General features: G+C 37.6%; 1 protein-coding gene and 1 long non-coding RNA gene across 3 annotated transcripts; one reads left to right on the forward strand and one right to left on the reverse strand.

The window, feature by feature from the left end:
• Positions 1-122: 122 nt before the first annotated feature.
• On the reverse strand, positions 123-22,681 carry HAT1 (histone acetyltransferase 1). 2 transcript variants are annotated; one of them, XM_080398968.1, is made up of 11 exons: positions 22,560-22,681; positions 21,300-21,371; positions 18,591-18,666; positions 15,775-15,895; positions 9,684-9,863; positions 9,322-9,443; positions 8,717-8,821; positions 8,267-8,373; positions 5,539-5,690; positions 4,168-4,284; positions 123-518 (listed from the first exon to the last, which is right to left on the reverse strand). In XM_080398968.1, exons 1-11 carry the CDS (start codon positions 22,564-22,566, stop codon positions 351-353), a joined length of 1,227 nt encoding a protein of 408 aa, XP_080255094.1. In that variant the 5' UTR covers positions 22,567-22,681; the 3' UTR covers positions 123-350. The 2 variants fall into 2 exon arrangements, with proteins under 2 accessions (XP_080255094.1, XP_080255095.1); XM_080398969.1 differs by lacking the exon at positions 123-518 and adding an exon at positions 525-4,026.
• On the forward strand, positions 15,905-18,166 carry LOC308068437. Its single transcript, XR_013929963.1, has 2 exons — positions 15,905-17,097; positions 17,458-18,166. It is a non-coding gene; the product is annotated as an uncharacterized lncRNA (long non-coding RNA).
• Positions 22,682-23,081: the final 400 nt, after the last annotated feature.

A 23,081-nucleotide genomic window follows, 5' to 3' on the forward strand; every position in this document is an offset into this window, starting at 1 on the left:
TGGGAGAGATGCAGTATTTATATTGCTTAGATTTATGTATTAACTTGCTATTCAGGTATCTATTAAATGTTGAGGCAAAACAGAAGGGTAAAGAAAATTTGTACACTTGAAGTGATACTGTATCTGAGAATGTACGTTGTTTATTTCAGCAATAAGTGCCCCCAAACCTGAAGTACAACATTTTAAAATCTACAACACAAAAATAGAAAATATTCAAAATGCACAGAAACACAAGTCACCTTTAATGTGATTAAAACGTCACATGAGATTTTTTGCAGTTAAGTGGCAATTAAGGATGTGCTTTACAACACTGTATAGAAATTTGCAAGTTTCCTGTACAGGCAGGATCCTCAGGCTTGTGCAAGTCGTTCTAGGACTCTTCGGTAATCTGAAACAAGTTGTTGGAAGCTCTCTTCTAACTGTTCATGTTGCATGTTTAGGTCTATTTGGTTCAACTGGTTCGTCAGCTCCTCTGGTCTTAGACACCTTCTCATCTTGGCAAGTTCTCTCTGCTTTTTCTATGCAACCAAACAAATAGTAATTTGAACACAACCAATAATTATCAAGAATATGCTATTTCATCAAATGTATTCAATTTCATTATCTAGTTCTTTAAGATGTCCCTAATACTAAGAAAAAAAGTTAGTGTTTGATTAGGACATCTGTTCTGGTAAAGCCTGAGTTTCTGTATTACCAATCAACATGTGAAGTAAAAATGGTTTCAAAGTTTTTCCTTGACCAAACAGATCAGGTCAACTCCTGAAGATGTATGGCATGAAGAACTAGACTGTAGAAAACTACTCAGGATATTTAGTTCTATTCTGTCATTAATTACACTGGTGTCCCATTATGTGGCTGTTCAGCCAACTGATTTCCCCATAACTGACTATCAATAATTAATTTTAAGCCTCCTGTACAGAGAAAACATTTCACAAATATTTACAAATTATTCAAAAATTACCAGGGATTAGCAATAACAGCACTGAAATGCAGCAAGATTATTTACAAGTATAAACATATTTGTACAGCAAAAAGATGAGGAGTTCCCCTTGCAGTGTCACATATGTGGTGTTTTTACCTGTTTTTTAAAAATACCTCAAAATACTTCTGTACTTCCTTTCTCTGGATGTACTTTTATATAGCTGGTATCTATTTCTGAATTTCTCAGTTCCTTGGTTACCTTCCATTCTCCAGTCTTCCCTCGCTTTGTAAAAAGCGAAATGTCATTCAATATTTCATTTAAAAAAAATGCATTATGTGTGCCTGGCATCTTATCAATAAATCTTTGCAATGCCTGTGGAATCATAAGAGTTTGTTAAAACAACAAATTTTTCCCCAAACTATTCTACTTCTAACATCAGTCTCAAAATCAACGCCCTTCTGTACTCCATTTAATTTTACACTTATCTCAAAGGAAAATCAGTTTTCTTTCTGTCATTGATGCTGAGGGTCAGGAGAAAGAAGTGGAGATCAGATTAAACTGTAAATGAGTGAGATCAGAAAAACTTCTTTAGTCTCCCAGAGATCCCATAGCCAAAGTTCAGTTCAGAAAAGGAGTTTCTGCATCAGAGTCCTTATGAGGCCTCCAGGCACATTTCTAGCCAATAATCAAGAAAGATTTAATTGTAGGAAGGATGTCAAAAGTAGCATAGCTGTTTAAATTTTAGATTCACGTTAGCTCTAGCTAGTCAAAATGAGTACAATACTCAAAACGTGTGATGAGTTTCCCAAATGAAAATAGAGATGAGTACCTTCTGTGCAAGCTTCTGTCCATAGAAAAACTAAAACCTCCTTATTCTAGAATTAATTTTAATTCTGATTAACAGGAATATCTGTTAAGATTATATATAAGCACTGAAAAAAAAGGTGTCAGCTTTTAAATGTCAATTACATCTGATACTGTAGCATTAGGCCATCTCTAAGTTCCTGATTCTGGGTAAAAAGCAAATTCCCTCCACACCATTCAGATAGCCAGTTGTTCCAATATCCATTTCCTCCCAAATACAGTACCAGCATATGCAGGTACACAAGATTCTGAAACCCACAGTCAGTGACATTTTACCCAAGCAGTTTCAAGAGGATTATTTGGGAGCAAGTTATTGGACTTGGCAGAAAATTATACTCTGTTGAAGTAGCAAACCCAAAAGAAGTACTATGACTAAGAAAAGCTGCACAGCAGTGGTGTTTACTTGCAGAAGGGATGACATGAAGAACAAAGACATACTATCAAGAAGACATGTCTACCAGCAGAGTCTACTAATGAGCATAAAAAACAGGGTTCTTAAAAAATGGAGAAGCCACAGTGAACCTGGAATTTCACAAGCTGCTCACCTTTTGAGCTACCTTAGAGTGATGCCCTGTTCACAAAGATACTAAAACTTTTACTTTCTGTATCAGTTATTCTAATCTAGTGGTGCCATATACATAAAAATCTCAGTATTTTTAGCAACAGCCTCCTTGCTAATGTGAAGACTTGAAGGGTAATAGATGTACTACAGGGTTTTGCATCTGGAGTTTCTGCAGACAGTTTTATTTCTGCTATTGTTAGTCAAGGAAATAGCTGTAATACCATTTTTACTAAATTAAGGTAGTGGCAATTTGGAATTATTCTACATCCGTGCAGCACTGTTCAAATGAAACTATCAAGTGTTTTATATAAAAAATGATACCAGCATTAAGAGCGTGCAGTAATATTCCTGATTCTTTACTAAAATTTGCTTCTCCCCCCTCACCAATTACTATATACTTACTAAAACTTCATTTAATTCCAGTTCTGAAAAAATTTTGAAAACAGCACCATGACTAACATTTATTGGAAATATTATTTAGGAGGAGTGCACGAGTAAGCTGTTTTCTAGGTAGAACTATCGTAAACAAGACAGCTGTATTTCAGAACATGAAACAAAATCAGGGAAAGGGTGTTGGCTGCAGCATCGCATATCTAGCAATACAAAATCCATTAATTACTAATGTATTTACTGCATGCAAAGACTGAAGTGGAAACATCTGTTAGAAGCACAAGAATTGAAGTTGCCTATGCAATTCTGGATTTCCCCCCTAGGACTTCAGTGCTGAGTGAATGAGTTGCAACCATTGTAACAGTCTGGTTAGCTGAAAAATCATGGCCATATTTGTAGCAAATTTAGCAAATGAGACAAGACACTCATGAAAGAGAACAGAAAGCGTTTTGATTCAGGCCCTGCCACTCAGCATGACACAGTGTTATCTCCAGATCAGGCAAGTATTTAATAGTGTTGGGTTCTCATTTCTGCTAACAGCCCCGCTAAGTCCTGCATGAGCACAATCAAAGTTTTGCTATTTTGGTATAGCAGGGTAAGTGCTGCTTTAGGAAGGCTTGCAAGCTAATCAAGGTATTTCTCATACTTTGTAAAACTTTTCCAACAGGATTTTGGTTTGCTTAGCAAGTACTGAACAGAGTCACTAACATGCTAATTATAGCAATAAACCTAGATTTATTTGTGGTCTTTTGACTCTTAATACAAAGACTGATGCCATTAGCGACTAGGATATGTATTTTTTTTTAAGCTGTATCTCAGAGTCAGGTTATGCAATACTGACCAACAGTACTGAAGATCCTGAGACACATACTTTATAGGAACTAAGAAAATTACTTCGTAATAAGTTTATTACTTCCTTGAACTTTACTGCTGAAATTATTTTCTATTCCATCTGCATGGAATTCTATGTTGACATGGCTTGATTACTTCTAGCAAGCTGTTTTGCTAAGACCTAGCTAACAAGTAGAACAGGAATCTGAACTATGCCTAGTCTGCAGTGTAAACTTGTAACAGCATTTACCTCTTCAGATTTTTGGCTTGTCTACTAACATATTTTTAGTCTTTTCAAGAAATTGACATTTTCTTCCCCTTAAGCCTACCTGGGCACAATGCCACTTGTAGCTAGATAAAAAGCCTTAGTAGTAACTTCCTGCTGGAACTGGGCACAAAAGAGTCAGGAGCCAAGCACAGGATCTTCAGCACTGCTGTACATGAACGTTCTCTGCATCTGTATATGTGTCAGTAGAACACCGCATAACTAATAGTAGTTGATTGGCAACATAATTGGCATCAGCTACATTTATGGAAATGAAAGTAAAATCAAGTATAATTAGCCTTGAAATAAGTATGATACTTAAGTCATATACACCTTATAAGGGCCAATCAGTCTTCTTTTAACGTCCAATCGATAGCTTCTGGACTGTTCTGCATCACCCATATCTGTTGCACGCAATCGGAGAATTTCATAAACTCGTCTTGTGTGTTGCTAATGAACAGAAAGAATAAAAACCATGTCTGAATAAAGCGGTCACTCAACAGAACTCAAAGTGGAGAAATACTGAAATATTAAGTCATTCCTCAGCTTATTGGGAGATAGGCACAGACAAGCCTCTGTCAAACCTATCCTCCTGTCTGGTGGGTTAAATGAATAAACATTTTTGTTTTTCCTTCAAAACCATTTCTTCCATGCAGCCAGTGCCTGATGTCCCAAAGTGTTGCACCAGCTGTAGAGGTGTTTCAAGGACCTGCTGTAGATGAACAGCATGAAGTCCAGAAAGCCAGAGACCAAAACTACTTCAAGTAACTGAATGACTGAACTAGAGTAACACTAAGCAGTATTTTGCTAAACATTATCTACATTGCTTATTTTATTAATTGCTGTATATCTACTGCCCTTCACAAGGCCCCCTGGGAGTTCTAAATAGGACAATGAAATAATATTTACAACTTTTTGTTTACTAGGGAAGAAAACAAAAGAATTAGTAATGGGAAAACTGAAGTGCTTTTGGAACTAGGATCAGCTAGTATCACATCTGGGAAAAAAAAAATCATGTTGCTACTACATTCCTATTAACTATTGCATCTGTATGAAAACAGAAGACTAAGTATCCTCTTGCTGAGCAACAGAACAAAAATAAGGTGGTTTCTTTGCTACACTAGCTAGCATATGTTTAGATACTGTTAAAAAACCCAAACCTGACTTATTTATCCCTTCAGGTTTAAGGTATCAGACATAAAAGGCTGAAAATGTAGTGTCCTTATACAAGCAATACCATTTTCATGAACACATTTGAATATGGCTCCACACTCCCCATCCCTCAAGCCTCTAAGTTTTCATTAAACCACGTTCAAATACATTTTTAATTAAGCAGCTCTGCCATTCCACTACCATACTCACTAATGAATTTAATCACTGAGCAGATTACCAGAAAATTTAACTGTTTAGTTCTCTAAGTTTGCTACTTTAATGTTCTGCATTCCCAAAACAACACTTGTTATTTGTATAAGTATACTTGAAAGAAATGGAAACCATGTCAAATTCTATTACATCAACAGAATTAGTAGGTAAAAAAACCATTTACCTAAACCCACAACCTAGGTATCTTCTCCCTTCCAGATACAACCTAAAAATCTGTAGAAATAAGCCAGAGCATGCGAATTCCAAGTCTCCACCTCTTTTTAAAGTGTTATTCTACTAGTTTGATAATAATGTCCAACTACAACTGTTCTGATTTAATACCTTATTTATTTTCAGTTTTTGTTGAGCTTCCATCACCATTTCCTGGGTGAAACCTTGCATTAACTTTCCTGGGGAAAAACAAAGCAAATCTTGACAGAGCTTTACAAGGACAAAGTCTCTTAGCTTCACATAGTTTTCAGATGGATCTTCAGCTGGAAAGAATAAAAAAGCACACGGTTAATATCAGCATTATGTTTCCTCATCTCTGGTATGTAATTACAAAGTACTACGGAAAACAAAAGCAGATATGGTATTCATCAGTAAACGAACAACTGTGCTGAATTTTAAGTACTACTATCTAAGTTTTACATGTTTGACAATAGATGTTAAAGAGCTTGCAGAAAGAAAAAATTTCCAATATTCTGTGTATGCAGTACTGTACAGTATTATATAGGCACTTCTCAGACTGTCAATATACACATTTAATGCAATTTAACTCTTGGGAAAACAAAATTACTTATGTATAAACCCCTTTTTCTTTTTTTCCATATATTCCATGTTTGACAGAATGGTAGAATACTAGAATACAAACTAACTATGTGGAAAAAGACTGGTGAAACTATCCTGCTGTATACAACTAAACTAGCCGAAGGCAATTATTGACCACAAGTTATAGTCTTTGTCAGCAAGGCAGGTAAGGAAAGGTACAAGGACCCAAAGGGCAAGCTTATACAAAATTAAAAGGCTGGAAGGACCCAAGCAAAAGCTGATCACAATTTTAAGGTCCTTCCATTTTGCTTAAAACAGCAGCATAACTATCAAATCTGTTGCTTTAAAAAGAAACAGCAAAGTTGAAAACTAGCTTCAGGGAACATCAACATGGTCCCATATGCAACTTTATTCCCACTTATGAAATATGCAGAAGGAAAATGCTTACAACATTGTGAATATTTCTTCCTTAATTGTTTAGACAGGACTACTACAAATAAGTAGCAGGGTCATGTTCCCCCCAGCACTCATTTTTCTGTGGACTGGCATTGTGAAATTGCTAAACAGCTCATATCCCAGCTGTGTTTTTCTTCAGTTTTGAGGACCACTGTAAATAGTTGAAATCTGTAGTTTAAGGACAATCAAAAGCCAGTAAGTTTCCAAGGAGGACTGGGATAGAAGTTTTTACTTTGTATATGCAGCACTGCACAACTGGCAGTTTATTTTTTGGGATAGAGAATGCTTATGACTATTTTATCAGTTAAAATGTTTCATGCAGAGTGGCCTAATCTTGTATGGCAAGTCTTATAGCACTTATTCTGCAGAAGAGATTGGAGAAGCAGAGATGATTGATTCCATTCCTTTTTGTTCAGATTAGTTAGAAAACAGACAAGGCAGTGTCTGCACCGTAAGCACTATCAGCATACATTTTGCTTGTGTCAATTAGGAGGACAAGCTATAAGCAAAGCAAAATATTTTTTGTAAATGTGAACAAAGTATTTTTTTTAAAGCACTAGCTCATTTACAGATGTTACATATATCAATTTCCTCTTTTCAAAATGGTTAAAGGCTTTACTTCACAATTTTAGAGGCTACGTAACTAAATATTCTGGCCATATCAAGATTGTCCAGCCCAAATTTCCTCTCAAAAAGGAGAATAAATAATTTTGTAAAAGCCTTAATTTCCATAACTTGAGCGTCATGCAAAATACTGCAAGCTTCTCCTGCTTTATTCCATAAAGAAAATAAAACCAATTTTAGTGCATGTTTACTGTTTGCTACAACCTTGCGTTTATGGCACTGAGCCATGAACACATCATATGATTTATGCAATAACATGTTAAGACTTTTTTTTAACCTCAATCCTAACAGCTAGGTAAAGGTAAAGCTTTGTACTATTAAAAAGAAAAAAGTAAATGCATGATGCACGTGATTTCCTGTTGCATAAACAAAGTTATATTTCTTTAGGTTCCTATGAACTGGATTAAAATGATGAGATTGATTACTTTATGTTAGGATTATCCTGCAGCACTGCATTATGAAAGCAAGTGTTCTATTGTATTTTAATTAGAATGGAGGAGTTATTTCTAATTAAGGTGAGGTCTGTGACAGCCCCTACCTAGAACAGTCATGTGTTTGAACTGCATTTCTTCCTATATTGCACTTGAAACCACAGAACAAATGTCATGTTTGTAGCCATTTATGTTATTTTTTATGCACATATACCCTTTTTCTCTGCCATTTCCTCAAGTTTCTCAAGGTTTTTTTTTTTTTTTTTAGGTATTTGTGCACACACCTTCAATATCATGGATGCCTTCAGCCAGCAATCCATGCTTTGGGAGCACAAGTTCTCTACAGATTTTTACTGTCTCTAAAATTTTGGTTTACACAGTAATATTAATGTGCAATTTTACGTTGGTGTCCCCCCTGCTCCCAATTTTGAGTTTTGGCTAATAGGAGTAAGTAGAAGAACAAGGAATTTGACAAAGCTCGATCTCTTGGAAAATTCAGCTGTGTATTCTCACAATAAAATGGCTAATTAGCTGGTAATCCGTTCATGCTAGGGATTGAATTTTCCTGGTGTGCTGTTCTCTAAGTAAAGGATTTAAAGAGCTACATTATATACAGTTCTTCTGTAAACCAGGGTACTATTAATCCTGAACAGAGCTGAAGCTAAATCTTCAAAAGGCCATTTAAATTCTGACAAATGAACATGAAAGTTAGTTTGCAGGCTAACAACCTGTAAATGCTACAAGTTGCTTATGAAACAGGTGAGCTGAGTTAAAAATTTAACACAAACCTGTTATATCAAGTACTGTAGGAGAAGACATATAGTATCTATGAACTGTTTCAAGCAGCTGAGCACCATGGCCTTCTCCTTGGAATGGTGGCAAGATCAGCATCTGGCTACAGACAAAGGAAAGTATTTTCAGTTCAAATGCACGCATTTGCAAACTTTATAATGCAAAGGCTTAAAACCAAAACGGTATTTCATTTTAGATTAAAGTACATGTAGCAATCTTCATGTTAAAATAAAATTTTTAATGGAGTCTTAAAATTGCTAAATATTCAAAACTTGTTTAAGATTCCCTCTGCTTGAGGAAGGGAACAATGAAATAAATCAGTGCATAGCCAGCTAATAATGGGGATTTTTTTAAACAAATCAACACCATTATAAACAAGTATTGGGAACTTCAGCAGTTCCCTCTTCTGAAATAAAAGGCAAGGCACGAGTTACACCGCCAATTACCTTACACGTGGCCGGGTTTTGTCTGGGTACACATAGTAATTATAGACTGTCATGTAGCCTACGGTCGCAAAGAGCGTAGCTCCATCCTTATTATACTTCTCAAATCTGCAGATAAAACAGAAAGCCAAGCAGGTCAATTACAGTCGCGCTCCCATGCAGTGTCCATTTTCTTTTCCATTCTCCAACTGAATTTTCAGTGTCAGCAAGCTACTCTGTGAGGGCCCAATGGGTACACCTGCTATGTTCTGAATGTACAATTCACTTAATTGGTGTGCAGCAACTTGGATAAATCAGGCCTCTTTACAGCACTTCAGTGCACTTGCTTATTATAAAGATGAATAGGTGGCAAGTAAAAGAAAACACAGGCAAAGCTCATTTTACTGTTTAAGCCTACATTCAGGGCTCTAACGGACAACAGCATTTAATTCAGCTCTATTCTCAAGCTTTCCCAAAGCATAATGGAGGAAAACTCAAGCCTCATAAACAATGGTTTTTCTTTCCTGGGAAAAATATCATTATACTGCTCCAATAATTGGCCAGCCACAATTAAAATGCAGGCTTTGTGGAGGTAATAAGGTCCACTGTTGCTTTAGAACTGTACTTACACTAGAAAGTAGTTCCATCTTTCATCATCTACATCAATAAAGCTAGCAGTTTCAATAAACCACATCAAGAACGTCTGAAGCCTTTCATGATATTCTCGAAAGCCTGGACATGTCATGTCGGCCTAGGGAAAAAGCCAGGAGAAGTCAGGTGAAACCTATCACAGATGTAAGAGGGAAAAAACCCCATGCAAAACCTAATTAAATTCTCCAATATAAAAAAGCATGTTTATAATTATCAATAAACTGGTAAAAATGACAGTATTTATATATTACAGTCAAAAACATTACTGAAAATGCATCACTGCAAAATAAAATGTGATTTGTTTGCTCAAAATCACAAGTTTTAAACTTATTTCTCATACCTTGTATATCTGATATGTTATATCTTCACCAGCTTCCTCATTATGGACAGAATATGTGTGTAGCAGCATTCCAAAGGGCTTGAAGTTGACCTCCTTCTCCAGAAGAGACACAAAGTCATCTGTGTTTGTGCAAAAGCCAGGAGGAATGATTTCTCTAATTTTACTTTCAACATCATCTGCCTGGAGATTACAAAAGGGGGCAGGATCAGTGGAAGATTGGAAAAAGACAGCACTGATGTCACTATTGTGGTATAAGAAATGTATGTAAGAGAGACGCTATGGCCTAACAGTAATGAAAGAAGAAAAAAAAGACAAGGAATAGCTCAAGCATTCCTGTGTGTTCAGTAGTGACTTTCCAGCAAGTAAAGGAGCTGCACTGATGAGATCCAGAAAAGTCACAATCCAGCAGCCACCACAAGCATCTAAAAGCTTGCAGTTACAGCATAGGTTAATGAATGTTTTTATGGTTACAGACTGTTACATTTGTCCAATTCAAAACCTAATAGTGCTGATAGTTATTCTGAAAGTGCAGCATGTTCAGAAGCTAAGACTTCCCAGTCAGCAATTCTCTAAGACCTACACAGCCTTGTGGAACACAGGTTCCCAAACAAGCAGCTTACAAGAGGTATTAGGTGAAGCAAAACTATGTGGAAGAAAAGGGACAAAGATCAAAAATGGTAGCTCCCAAATAGGAAAGTGACAGCTAGCGCACACTTGCATTCTTGTGTCTTCCTGCTTGAAATGCCTGCCTATAGGATCAGCAGCAAACACCTTACAAACTCTGAAGACAACATCCTGCATTCTAATCAAAGAAAAAACTGAAAACAAAATTTAACATAATAAAAATATAATTTAAGGATACTGTCAGCAAATCTCACCTGTGGTCTAACATACTGGGGAAGACAAAATATTCTGACCCCAAAATTAAACTCAGATTAAAATTACTCTTTTCAGATAACCAAAGTGAAAGTTAGAGACTATCAGCTGAGCAGACTTCATAATCCCTTTCAGACCCCAAAAAGACCACTTGATTGAATACATTTACTACTCCTTTTTAACCATGAATATTTGATGAAGTTTCACAATAACGTATTACTGCTTCTCACCAGGCAATAAAACTTAATGAATTGGTCTCAACTTAACAAAACCGTACTCCTCAATACAACCCCTAAAAGCCTGACATTACATTCAACAAAATGAGCTTACATTCAATTCAAACTTTCCTCTGAACAATGAATCCAGGTTTTTACTTAATGGAGTTTGCCGTGAGTTCAGCTGTAATGTTTGTATTGTATCTATTTCCACAAGGGCTGACACAAGAACACTTTGTGTTAACTTACTAAGCAGCTCTTTCACACCGTTTACATGCATGATGGGTATTAGTTCAAAACCAAGACCCTTGCTACTTAGCATTCAAAACAGGGAAATTAAGATGCTTAGAACAAAATACACTACAAAAGGCTAATACAACATGCTACTAATTCCTGTCCTTTCAACTATAGTCCCTTAAGTAGAAGCAATGCACCTGCAAATGAATAGCACTTTATCATTCAGTTTCATTTTTAGTGCAGAGAAAGATGGATGTAGTTCAGCACAAACAAGTTTTATTCTTAATGGTTTGGTACTACCAACATTTATATTTATATTTGTAGAGAGCTCTATTAAGCAATTAAAATATAGCTCTACAATACTTGGTGTAAGAACCCAGTTAACATGCGTACAATCTTTACATCCATTTAATTCTCAAAACAAAAGAGATGCGTTTATTGGAACCTTTGCTATTCTTCTTAGAGCAATATTAGTGAAACATTTTCTTTACACTTAAGTGATTTAACTGCGTTACACAAAATCAGCCATTTTTTCCCAGAATCAATGACTTACATAAAGAAAAGGTTAATAGTATGGAACACATTTTAGAAATGCCTTTTTTTTTTAAACTGTGCAAGTGCATTTTTTACACAGATCTTAAACTGCACTGCTGTCAAAGCTGTAGGAAACTGCAACTAAGAATCTGTAGTGTAGCGATTTATTTTATATATCTGAAAAGAGCATGTGAAAATAATCTAGAATTAAAAGAATACTTTCAAGCATCAGTTCAATAACTTAAGCTACGTGCAAGGTACCTAAAAAGGGTGAATATACAGTATGAAGTATTACATAAATAATGTTTAAGTAATTTTGCTCCCCTCACAATTCTAAGTTTCTTCACGAGTGGTAAGGAAGGCAAGCTTCCAACCTGCTGAAAGCACGTAAGACAATCTGGCTCCCACCACAGAAAAATTTTGTTTTCCATAAAATAGAATTAAATAATGAGAACAGAGGCTTAGCAGATAAAGCAGTAGATAATTCTTATTAGTTCTGTATGACTGCAACAAATTTTCAGCTACTGCCTCCTACAATTTCTCTCCACTTGAAATGGAGTCTGGCATAATTTAAGAAAAGAAACCATATTCTTCAGTTACTTTCAGGGTTAATAAGATCTCTCTTTCTCACAGAGGAAATCCCAGAATCCTCAGTTTGAGTGGTGGCATAAATTTAACTGATCTAATTTTCAGTAAGTCCTGGAATACTGGAATCTTGAAATAGCAACAGCATACAAAGAATTTGTTTCATTAATACCTGTTTTCATTAATACCTGTTCTTTTTAATGGAAACATCCATTACTTAGTAGGCACTTTCCAAACACTTCTTTCTGAAGTGCTTATAAACTAAGCAGTTATTAAAATTAGTTTACTGCCTTTCCCATGTGTATTTCTTTGATATTGGCGAGAGGTTAATTTCTTTTGCCAGAGTAAGGCAGTCCTATCTTACCAACTGGCATGGAGGCAACGGTGATACACAAGTTCCTTTCCAGAAGAACAATCCAGCTGACTACTGCAGCAGTATTAAGCAGAGGTGAAGCACTTACAATGAAGCATGCAAAAACCTGAACGAAGCCAGCTGAGAGCTGTTGAGCTTATGGTTCATGGAGGTACTGTCTGTAATGTATAACCTTCATAATCAGAATCATGTAAGGTGATGATGGGGAATTTGGTATAGACTTGTAACTAAACTTCATTTGTAGTAGTACTACTTAAGTGGGGAGTGTCTCTTTGTACATAGCATTTGACTGCGTAATTTCAATATAGAGATTATTCTTGCACTAACAGGCAGTTATAACATCTGTGTATCATGTAGATGCTGTTTCAAAGTGACTTAATTTAAAATAATTATAGAAAAATATTTGAAAGCTAAATTTCTACAACAATTACATGTATTTCCAGTGGGGAGCAATGGAGTGATCAGTAGTACTGCTTAAAAAAGGATGCCAAATACTAAAATTACACTTTTTCATTAACTTTTGTGTCAAGCAAATGTGTTAGCCCAGCTGCAGAGCAAGACAAGTACATTTATAGTAAAGACTATTTCAGAGGTTAGTGAAATACTTCGCTCCTGCCCCATCAGAAAATGCAGATGAAAAGGAAGATACTTGAACAGCTGCAAATCTCAAAGCAGCAAGCAATTTGGAGGTCAAGGCTATTAATATTTACACCAGAAGAAAGCAGCCTCTCTTCAGATATTTGAAAGGATCAATTCCACTCAAGGAATAACTTCTATTTTCATTAAATGAAGTGCCAGCTTCTGTTCAAAACATGATCATACTTTGCTGAGCCTTCCCCACTACCATGGTTTAGATCCATCTTTAAGGAGATGATACTAAGATGCATAAATATGACTGGAGTTCTGACTCTTGACATTTCAGGATCTTATCTTTTACCTCATGTTTGAAAAGATCTTGGAGAAAAAAATATTGGTATTGGGGCAAATATTTCTGTAAGTCCCCAGCAGAGACTGTAGCAGCTGCTTTAGCAATAATGGAACCAAACCTACTACCACTGAATAAAACCACCTGCTGTTGAATGGGCTTGTGTGGGTATTTAGATACAAAATCCTAAGCTGTGAATAACTTTGCAGAGCAATAAAACTAACTTCTCCCTTGTAACCAGTTATGTTAAATGCGGAAACTGCTGTCCTTTCCTAAACACCATCTATTCACAACACAAAGATCAACAGTCATGTATAGCAGATAGTCTGCATCTTAGTATAATTATCCTGGAGGAACCAAGATCAGCAACTAAACAGTTAACCTCAAAAAGTAAATGTTAATATGTTTAAATTGACACCCTGCTGTAATGACAGTTTATGTTCTAATCTCTGCAACTGCATTCATATCTGAAGGTGGTTAAATTAATGGCAAATGCAAATGCAGAACAAGATTGATGACCACCATACCTTTTTCCTATTTAGGTTTACATATAGCCACATGATCAGCTTATTTGGATGTACACTGTTAACAGTACTAAGTGAAGCACAGGGTAAGCTACCTATTCTTCCGATTCAGTCAAAACCTATGGATACTCTGGAAAGTATAGAGAAGCCTCGCTCAGAAAGGTCTTTTTTTGTCCCCATCTCAATCCCTTAAGCAATCGGAGGAATAATTAAATATAGAAAACAGGACCTGAAAGAAGCAAGGATTCCAAGCATTCAAAAAAGTTGCAGAGTGCACTTAGGGCAAGACAGATCTTTCCTTTAGCTTGCACAAACCTCCAGAGAAGTAAAGGGGCTTTGCCATTTGTACAGAAAATAGATAGGCTGTAAGTAAAAAGGCCCTATGGTGTGGATTCCTGTTGTGACATGATTTTGAAGTTATGCTGGTGAGAAGTTGGACTGTTTGATTTTAATATGATTATTACTTTGCCAACAAGTTTTCCTTTTTTCCTTATTTCTAAAAACCTTCTAAAGATTGAAGATCATTCACTCCTAAGATAATGTTGCCCTAGCCTCACAAGTATTTCAGACATGTCCAGGCACTTAGCTTGTTGAACTAAGTATATTCTAATACAACTTCAGAACAAGGAAGGGCAAATCTTTTGGGCAAATTCGTTCAACATTCAAATTCATTCAAAAGTGATTCCAATGGTTTTTGCTTTACAATAGCCCTTTCCTTGAAAATATTTAAATAAACTTGATTAATTTGAAATTGGGAACTTAAAATACAGCTTGAAGTCATAAAGATATTTACTTTTTTTTAAAAAAAAAACTTTTCTCAGGCAGAGTAATTTGAAGTCAGTGCAAATACAGAGTATTACGAAGACTCATCAATAACCATACCAGTAGCTCTTTTGGAAAGAAATCAACTCAATTTTTTCTTCCTTATGACGAAGTAAAACTCAGAGGATATTAAGTTTTCTTAATATATCAAAGACCACTCTGAAAAACTAATTTTTTTCTAAATAACTGTACAGGTAATTATACAATAATGTAATGGTTAAAAACATTCTTAATAAAGTATTTTATTCCTATTTCTAAGTTCCATATACCTTTCTTCAGCTAGCTGAAAGACTGACTAGCTTAGCTTTTGTGGGGTTCTCAAAAATATTCTGAGAGCATATAGGAAGAAGTGGTGGGGGTGTGTGTGCGGGGCGGAGGGAAAAAGCTTTTCTTCAAGTTTTTTATAAGCTTGGAAAAGCTGTAGGCAAAAAAAGAAAAAAGTAAGAGCCCAAAACCAAACAAAACACCCTGCAGGTAATTGTATTATTGTACTCCTTTAAGTAATGCATAAAGCACACATGATACCTAACCAGAAGTTTCTAATCTCATTTCTGCCATACTTGTTCTCCACACCTGCCATTTAAAGAGACACAGTCAAGCACCCTACCTCACGAAGTGTTTACAGAAACATCCTTTTCCTTCTTCCTGAATTCTCTTCAACATAAAAACCCACCAATGTTAGTCCTCCTCCTGGAGACAGTTAACACAAAAATACAGTCTTGCTAAGTTGTTGGGGGTCTTTTTTTGTGGAACTGGCTTTGGTATTAGCATCTCATGTTTGATTGTACCGTTTGACACAATTTTGATGGTACTGCAGTTAAATGAGGAACAATGGGAAAATGTATAGATGAAGTTTGAAGTTATTTTCAGCTTAGCAACAGAGGAAGCTTTTAATGTAAATCATTTTTGGGTGGGCAATTACTAAATCTAGAATACTTGTCCATATCCCAACTAAACCTTCTCAACAATATTTTAGGTGCAAGTCTGGTTCTGTCTTTACCTCCACACAGTCAAACTTTTCATTAACTTTAGATGTATATTCGATGCGGAAGAGCGTTGACAGGTTACCAGCAATATAGTACAAGAGGATCTTCAGTCCCTTGTATCCAAAAGCAACTTCACTGAGGAAGAAGAACAGAACAATCAGGAATGCTATACACAGCAAAACATTTGCATCACAGAGCTTTCATTTAATATGCTTTGAGGTTTGCACCATCCTTCCCAGTGAGGTATACTAAGTTTCCTAATAGGAAAAGGGGATCAAACTGCATGCGCACTATCTAGACAGAGATAATGCCTTACATTATTTCTACTAGTTATTTGCTCCTCTAGTGGAGAAACAGAACATGTGCCTGAACACAGTAAGGCAGTGTCTGTGTCCTTACTGTGACAGCTCAAGAAAGAATACCTGAAATAGCTAATACTGCATTGATGTTTTTCAATACCTTATGAAAACTTACAGCATAGTGTAATAATTTGGAACACACTACTGCAATTTATACTGTATAAAACACAGACAAATAACCAGTCATAGCAGTTAAGTGTGGGCTTGGTGGACAGTTTCTATATAGGTATACAATCTAACTAGAAGCAAGTAAATGCAAAGTATAGAATACAAAAGCCTTTTTTACACTTTGAAAATATGAGTTGCCTGAACCTAAGTACTATATTGTTGTGAAGCAGAGAGAATTTCTTTTCAGGCAAAACACTGAATGGCAGAATATGGTACCAGTCACAAAGAAACAGGTTCCTTTTTTTGATATTTCAATGCGTTGTTAAGTTTTTTTAAACTGAGATTTTCTTTTATGGTAGCACACTTACAATTTAAAATTTGAAGTATAAGGGCCAGAACAAGAATTTGGTTGGTAGTTCTACTGACAGATTGGAGAGTGCTCCCATTACTGAAAGTATAATTATTGTCAATGATAGCTGCAGTAGATTGTAATAAAATCAGACTACTACATCTTTATATATATAGTTCATCCTACTTGGAATACTTAGCATGCTTTTTAAATTAACTGGAAATTAAGAAACTTAACTACTTCAAGAAGTCCACAGACACATGCATGGGGATTTTCCATAGTGGTTTGTTTTTTTGTTTTAAACTATGGCCAGATTATTGAATATCACCCTACTGAAAATATTAAATGACACTTTAGGAAAAAAAAGAAGTAACACTTTTCTGCTCAGACTTTAGTAGAGCCTTTGACACCATTTCCCACAGCATTCTTCTGGAGAAACTGTCTGCTCATGGGTTGGACAAGTATATTCTTCACTGGGTAAAAACTGGCTGGATGGCTGAACCCAGAGTGGTATGAAGGGAGTTAAAACCAGTTAGTGGCTGGTCACAAGTGGTGTTCCCTAGGGCTCAGTAGTGGGACCAGTTCTATTTAGTATCTTTATCAATGATCTGGACAAGGGGATCAAGTGCACCCTCAGTAAGTTTGCAGATGACACTAAGTTCGGGGGGGAGTGCTGACCTGCTGGAGGGCAAGGCAGCTCTGGACAGGCTGGACTGAGGCCAACTGTATGAGGTTCAACAAGGCTGACTGCTGGGTCCTGCGTTTGGGTCGCAACAACCCCGCACGAGACTACAGGCTTTAGGAAGAGTGGCTGAAAAGCAGAAAAGGACCTGGGGGCACTGGTCGACAGCCAGCTGAATTTGAGCCAACAATGTGCCCAGGTGGCCAAGACCATTCCAGCTCCTATCAAAATAGTGCGGCCAGCAGGACAAGGGCAGCGATTGTCCCCCTGTACTTGGCACTGGTGAGGCTGCATCTCATATACTGTGTTCAGTTTTGGGCCCCTCACTACAAGACATTGATGTGCTGGGGTGTGTCCAAAGAAGGGCAATGAAGCTGGTGAAGGGTTCAGAGCACAAGTCTTCTGAGAAACAGCTGAGGAAACTGCTAGGGTTGTTTAGCCTGGAGAGGAAGAGGCTTGGGGGAAACCAATTGCTCTCTGCAACTGCCTGAAAGGTTGTAGCAAGGTGGGTGTTGGTCTCTTCTCCTAAGTAAGAAGCGATAGGACAAGAGGAAATGGCCTCAAGTTGCACCGGGGGGGTTCAGACTGGGTATTAGGAAAAATTTGTCTACCAAAAGGCTTGTCAAGCATTGGAACAGGCTGCCCAGGGAGGTGGTAGAGTCACCGTCCCTGGAGGTATCTAAAAGACATGTAGATGTGGTGCTTAGAGACATGGTTTAGTGATGGACTTGGCAGTACCAGGTTTGCAGTTGGACTCTATGATCTTAAAGGTCTTTTCTAACCTAAATGATTCTATAGTTTCTGTATCCCCTGCATGTCTAACTGGTTAGAAGTGTATATATTAGAGAAAATAAACCCCTGAATTCAATAAAGTTAACATTCAATTATCTAGAACAGCCAACAATATGGGTTTAAGTAAGTACTTCTATGTTTTATTCACTAAAAATCCCATGTAACAGTGAAAAAAATTGATATACTGTTGCTAGATATACATTTTTGGTATTTATTACTGTGAAACTTATTAGCAATAATTGGTAATTTTTCTTAATCTTTGAGAAATGCCATGAACACAATACCCACTTAAACAAGCTCACTGCAAGATCAGGTATTTCATTCTCTGCTAATCTACCTTAAAATACCATATAAAATGACTACAGGCTCAAACCACAAGCTAAGCACCAAGGCCACAGTTTCACTGTATAGTCATAAAACTGAAGTATTGCTGTGTCACTTAAAATAGCTTGGTATAGCAGGGTTTCTTGTTTTCTAACAATTTGGAAGCAACTCTCCTCTTCTGGACCTATCAGTTTGACTCTGGATGCTTTAACTTACTCGTCTCCGAACACTTGATGGCTATACTCTGGATTAAATGTTGTGTTGTCATCCTCCAAATCCTCAGGAAAGCGAACTGAAGAAACAACAAAAAAAGAGCATGACCAAGTTATCAGCTCCAGTTTGTTTATCCACAGATTCCCTGGCAGATGTTCACGTGTTCTTCCACTACAGTCAGACAATTTCAATTATGAACATTTCTATGTTAGGCTGGCATACAAATGAAAAAGACATCTTGTTCAATTTAGATGCATGTTATTTGATCTGAGATCAAATCATTAAAGAGATTAAAACTGAGAAATTGACACAGATTTATATATTTCATATACCTCACTCCCCTGAATGTTATGCCTTTAACTTTATCTTGAGCACTGAAGGCACTGCTCAGCCAGATATCCCCACAGTAAGCCAGATCAATCATGTCAACAATGTTGCCTTCTCATTCTGCCATTCTTCTACACGCAGATGAGTACTCTTCACTGTAGGGCGTTTTCATGGAGTCATGAATAGAAAGAAATGTTTATGTGCGTTTACTTTCATGTCAAAGTTTTGGAGAATCAGCATGAATACATACAGAACACTGCGCCAATACTATATTGGTCCTTGTACCAATATTACCAAAATAATTAAGTGATTTTTTGTTTCCTGGTTCTTTACTTTTCCTTAAAGCCTACTTAAAAAGGTCTTTTCTGGTAACGTAAAAATATTCACTATAATGGCATCTACTCAAACTCAGTAACTTACCCAACAAGCATTTATAATGTAACTCCATTATATGGAGTTACAGCAGTTCTTCCATCATAAAATATATGATGTATGATTAGTGGATGAGGTTAGAGGTTAAAGTAGGATTTTCTAGGAAAAATTTTAGAAGACTGAGAAACTTGATTCCCAAACACCCGCTGTGTATTTACAGTTACCTGCAACTGGAAGGGATCTAACTCTTAACTTAAGCATTAAAGTTATATAGTTCAGCCACATTAACAAGGCACAAGTAGCTCAAAACGACAGTTACCTATTTTTTCTGTTGAATGAGATAATATGGCATTTGCATGAGCATACAATATTGTATGAGTTAATATTGCTATTAAAGCTTTTTTCTAAAGCATGTGGAATACTGAACTGCAGCTTTATTGCTGCTTTACTCCAGTAAAAACAGAAATTAAGAAAAGTTTGTTTCTGATAATATTAGAAAGGAATTATTCAAGGAGAAAAATGCATATGAGGAGTGTCTTAGTGACAAGATAGAAGCTTGGCCCTCTCAGAAGCAAAAGAACAGTTGCCCTTGGCTTCTCAGGTTTAACTATGAGCAATACATTTGAGTCCAAGTGGCAGTGTTAAAAAAAAAGCAACAAAAAAAAGAAATAAAACAATAACTAAAGAGCAATTCTGAACTGTCACCACAGACTAAATTAGGACCCTGAAGAGGACAGTGTATGACTGCTTTTATAGGCATGTGGGAAATGCATGACTTTTCTTAAATGGCACCACTTTGCAGCTTCTCATCATTTTTCTTAATGTAATTTGTATGTGGAACATCTATACTCTCTGAAAGAAAAAAGGAAGCTAAAGATATTAGGTGAAATGGGCAATGGGCACCTTATTTAAAAACTCTCTAGCAGTCCCCCTGAAGCCTGGTATAGCAGTTCCTTGGATTTTCAGACAGAATTCACTCAGATGTCACTATGTCTCATTCACTCCTTTAGTTTTAGAAAAGTGGAAGAGAAAAATAAAATGATAGATCCAGTCATAAAACCATTTTTGAAATAACATTTAAGAGCAAGGGAAATATTGCACAATTACAGTGGCTTAAAAACTTAAGTATTTTGGTTATAATGACATTTTGGCTCACAAGCTGAAGGTGATTCTGTATTAAAAATGCTACTAAACTATACAGAATAGATTGCTAGTAGTAATTCAGGATAGTGTTTCACAGGTTCATTACTTTTATTTTCTTAAATTATAGTATTTGTACTGCTCAAGGGAACAAATGGCTGAAGGGCTGAAAAGATCAAAAGTTAGACAGGTATGCCTTATTCTTTAAGTCATTACTGCTGCATGTAAGTTTGAGATATGAGCAACTCCACCAAGAGTTCAGTAGTTCTGTCTGTATTCTGGGTGTCCTAGTAAGCAAATTAACTATAGAGCGCAATAAACAGTCCTCAAAAAATTGAGTTTTTTTCTATCCACATTTTAAACAATTTTCATTGTTTTGTGTAATCTAGATGGGGCAGCAGAAAACCTAACCCAACAACACTTTAGAGTCTTTCTTCCTTTTGGTGTTTTCCTTTCAATGAAAAAGAGAAAGATGTTTAAAAAAAATAATCTGATATTTCTAACTAAAGAAATTAGTTCTGTTGCTATGGTCACCATGAAGACAACATACTTAGAACTGCAACATGGCATAAGGATTAGAGAAGAAAAGACATAATACTTCAAGAAAATAAGACATAATTCCAACGCACTCTGGTAACATGCTAATAAATTGCTAATAACATTACTATGCAGAGACAAGACTGAATTTCTATAGCTGTACTTAATCGTTGCAGTCTCAGCAAAACTAGACTGTGTATTTCTATTCTTGTGTTTGTACATTTATATTAATAAGTACATATTATACTTAAATCCACCCGACTTTTAAGGAAGTTTCTTAAGAAGGTACTAAAATATTCCAGTATCAAATGCACAATATTTTAAAAGTGACATTACCTAGTTTCAGCTGAATTGCTTCATTTGTATTACACTTGTATTCAGCCAGCTTCTTCTCCATAGCAGTAAGTCCTGAATAAAAAGATGTATCTTTTAAAGAATTAAATGGTGTACAAATCTATGTGTCACTATTATTCAAGGAACATATTTAGAAAAAGGTTCTCAAAACCAGAAAAACACAACACAAACCCACCAAAAATACTGAAAGAGCAGGTTAAAAAAAAACCTATAATGTATAAAAGGAATATAGCGATTTATCTCAAATGCTGTTGTGGAACTAGAAACAACAACTAGAAAACAGATCACAACTATCTCCCTTTTTACTCTCCAAGAAAGAAGGGCATTACAGTGAACGCAGTTAAATGTTCTAAGCTATTACAAACAAAACATATTTGAAAGCTCTAAGTAGAGATTAAGTATTCAGCCTAACATGTTTCTTTTAAAGAACACATTAAGTAACATGCTTCAGGGCATTTCAAGTATTTGCATGAAGTTGTTTTCATAAACAGGTGTTCATGGGCTACAGTGGCATGTATGCCACCAGCAATTACATAGTTACCACTTTGTTCCAGAGTAGACCCAGAAGGAAATAACAAACAGATTACATCTAGTCTGTTTTCCAAAGCATAGTTCAGCACTGAAAACATGTTTCACTTATGATATTTTTCAAGTGCTTCACAAATCCAGCTTCCCCTTTATTCCAGAAGTCTTACCAGAAAGTTCTTCCTCTAACATCAGGTAGTAGTCTTAAAGTAAAGGCAAGTTTGGGTTTTTGATTCCCTTCCCACCCCCACTAAATTAGTGATCATGGAGACACACTCTGGCTTACCACTACTAAGCGACTGTGAGCCCGAGGATGCCTACCTGCCTGCCCGCCGAGCAGCAGCATAACCATAGCAACAGGAGGGCAGAAAGTCAGCCCCACCCCCAGCACCTGACTCTCCGGTGGTCGGAGCTCACCGCGGCCAGCCCTCAACGCCACCCGCACCCACTAGTCCCGCCACGGCCGCCCCCAGCTCGCACTCCACTTCCTTGCCCCACGTCCCAGCACCTGCGCGCGCCCGCATAAGCACGGCGGAGGGGAACAGCGCAGACCGGACCCGGTACCCCGCTCCCCCTCCCGGAGAGGGGCGGACTGCGCCCAGACCGGCTCCCCCAAGCCGCCGCGGCCCCCCGCCGCGGTCAAAGCGGCACTGCAGGCCCTGTCATCCCTCAGGACGCAGCCGAGCAGCGCAGGGCAAGCCAGGCCCAGGGACTCACCCGCCATTTCCGAAGAGGTGGCAGACGAGTCAGCCGGGCAGAACGAATCAACCCGCGCGCCCACTCACCGGAAGTGAGAGCACACTCATATACTTCCGCTTCCGCCCGCCGAAAAGCAGTGAGGAGCCAATAACGGCACCGTGCGCGGCGCGCACCCGCGCGCATGCCCAGCGCTGCGCGAGCACCGCCCCGCCCCGTCGCGGCGGGAGCCTTGAAGAACTGCATCCGCGCGACTGCTCCTTTGGTGGCCCCGCCCGCAGGGCGCCGCCGGGGGGGAGGGCGTGGCGCGGCGCGGCGCGGCCTGGCCAGCGCGCATGCGTAGTGCTGCCCGCCGCAGCCTCGCACCTGGCCCGGCGGCGCGGGCACCGCTGGCAGCGGGCGCGCGCTGGCTGGCTGTGCCATTTGGAGTGCACCGCTGCCAGCCCCTTGGAGCGCTGTGCGGGGACCTGGGCAGTGTTACCCGGCCGCAGCCCAGGGGCCTGTGGGATGTTAACCCTCTGTGAGGAGTCTTAGGGTACAGCA

Source organism: Falco punctatus (assembly GCF_963210335.1).
Source record: "Falco punctatus genome assembly, chromosome: 8".
NCBI classification, from domain to species: Eukaryota; Metazoa; Chordata; class Aves; order Falconiformes; family Falconidae; genus Falco; species Falco punctatus.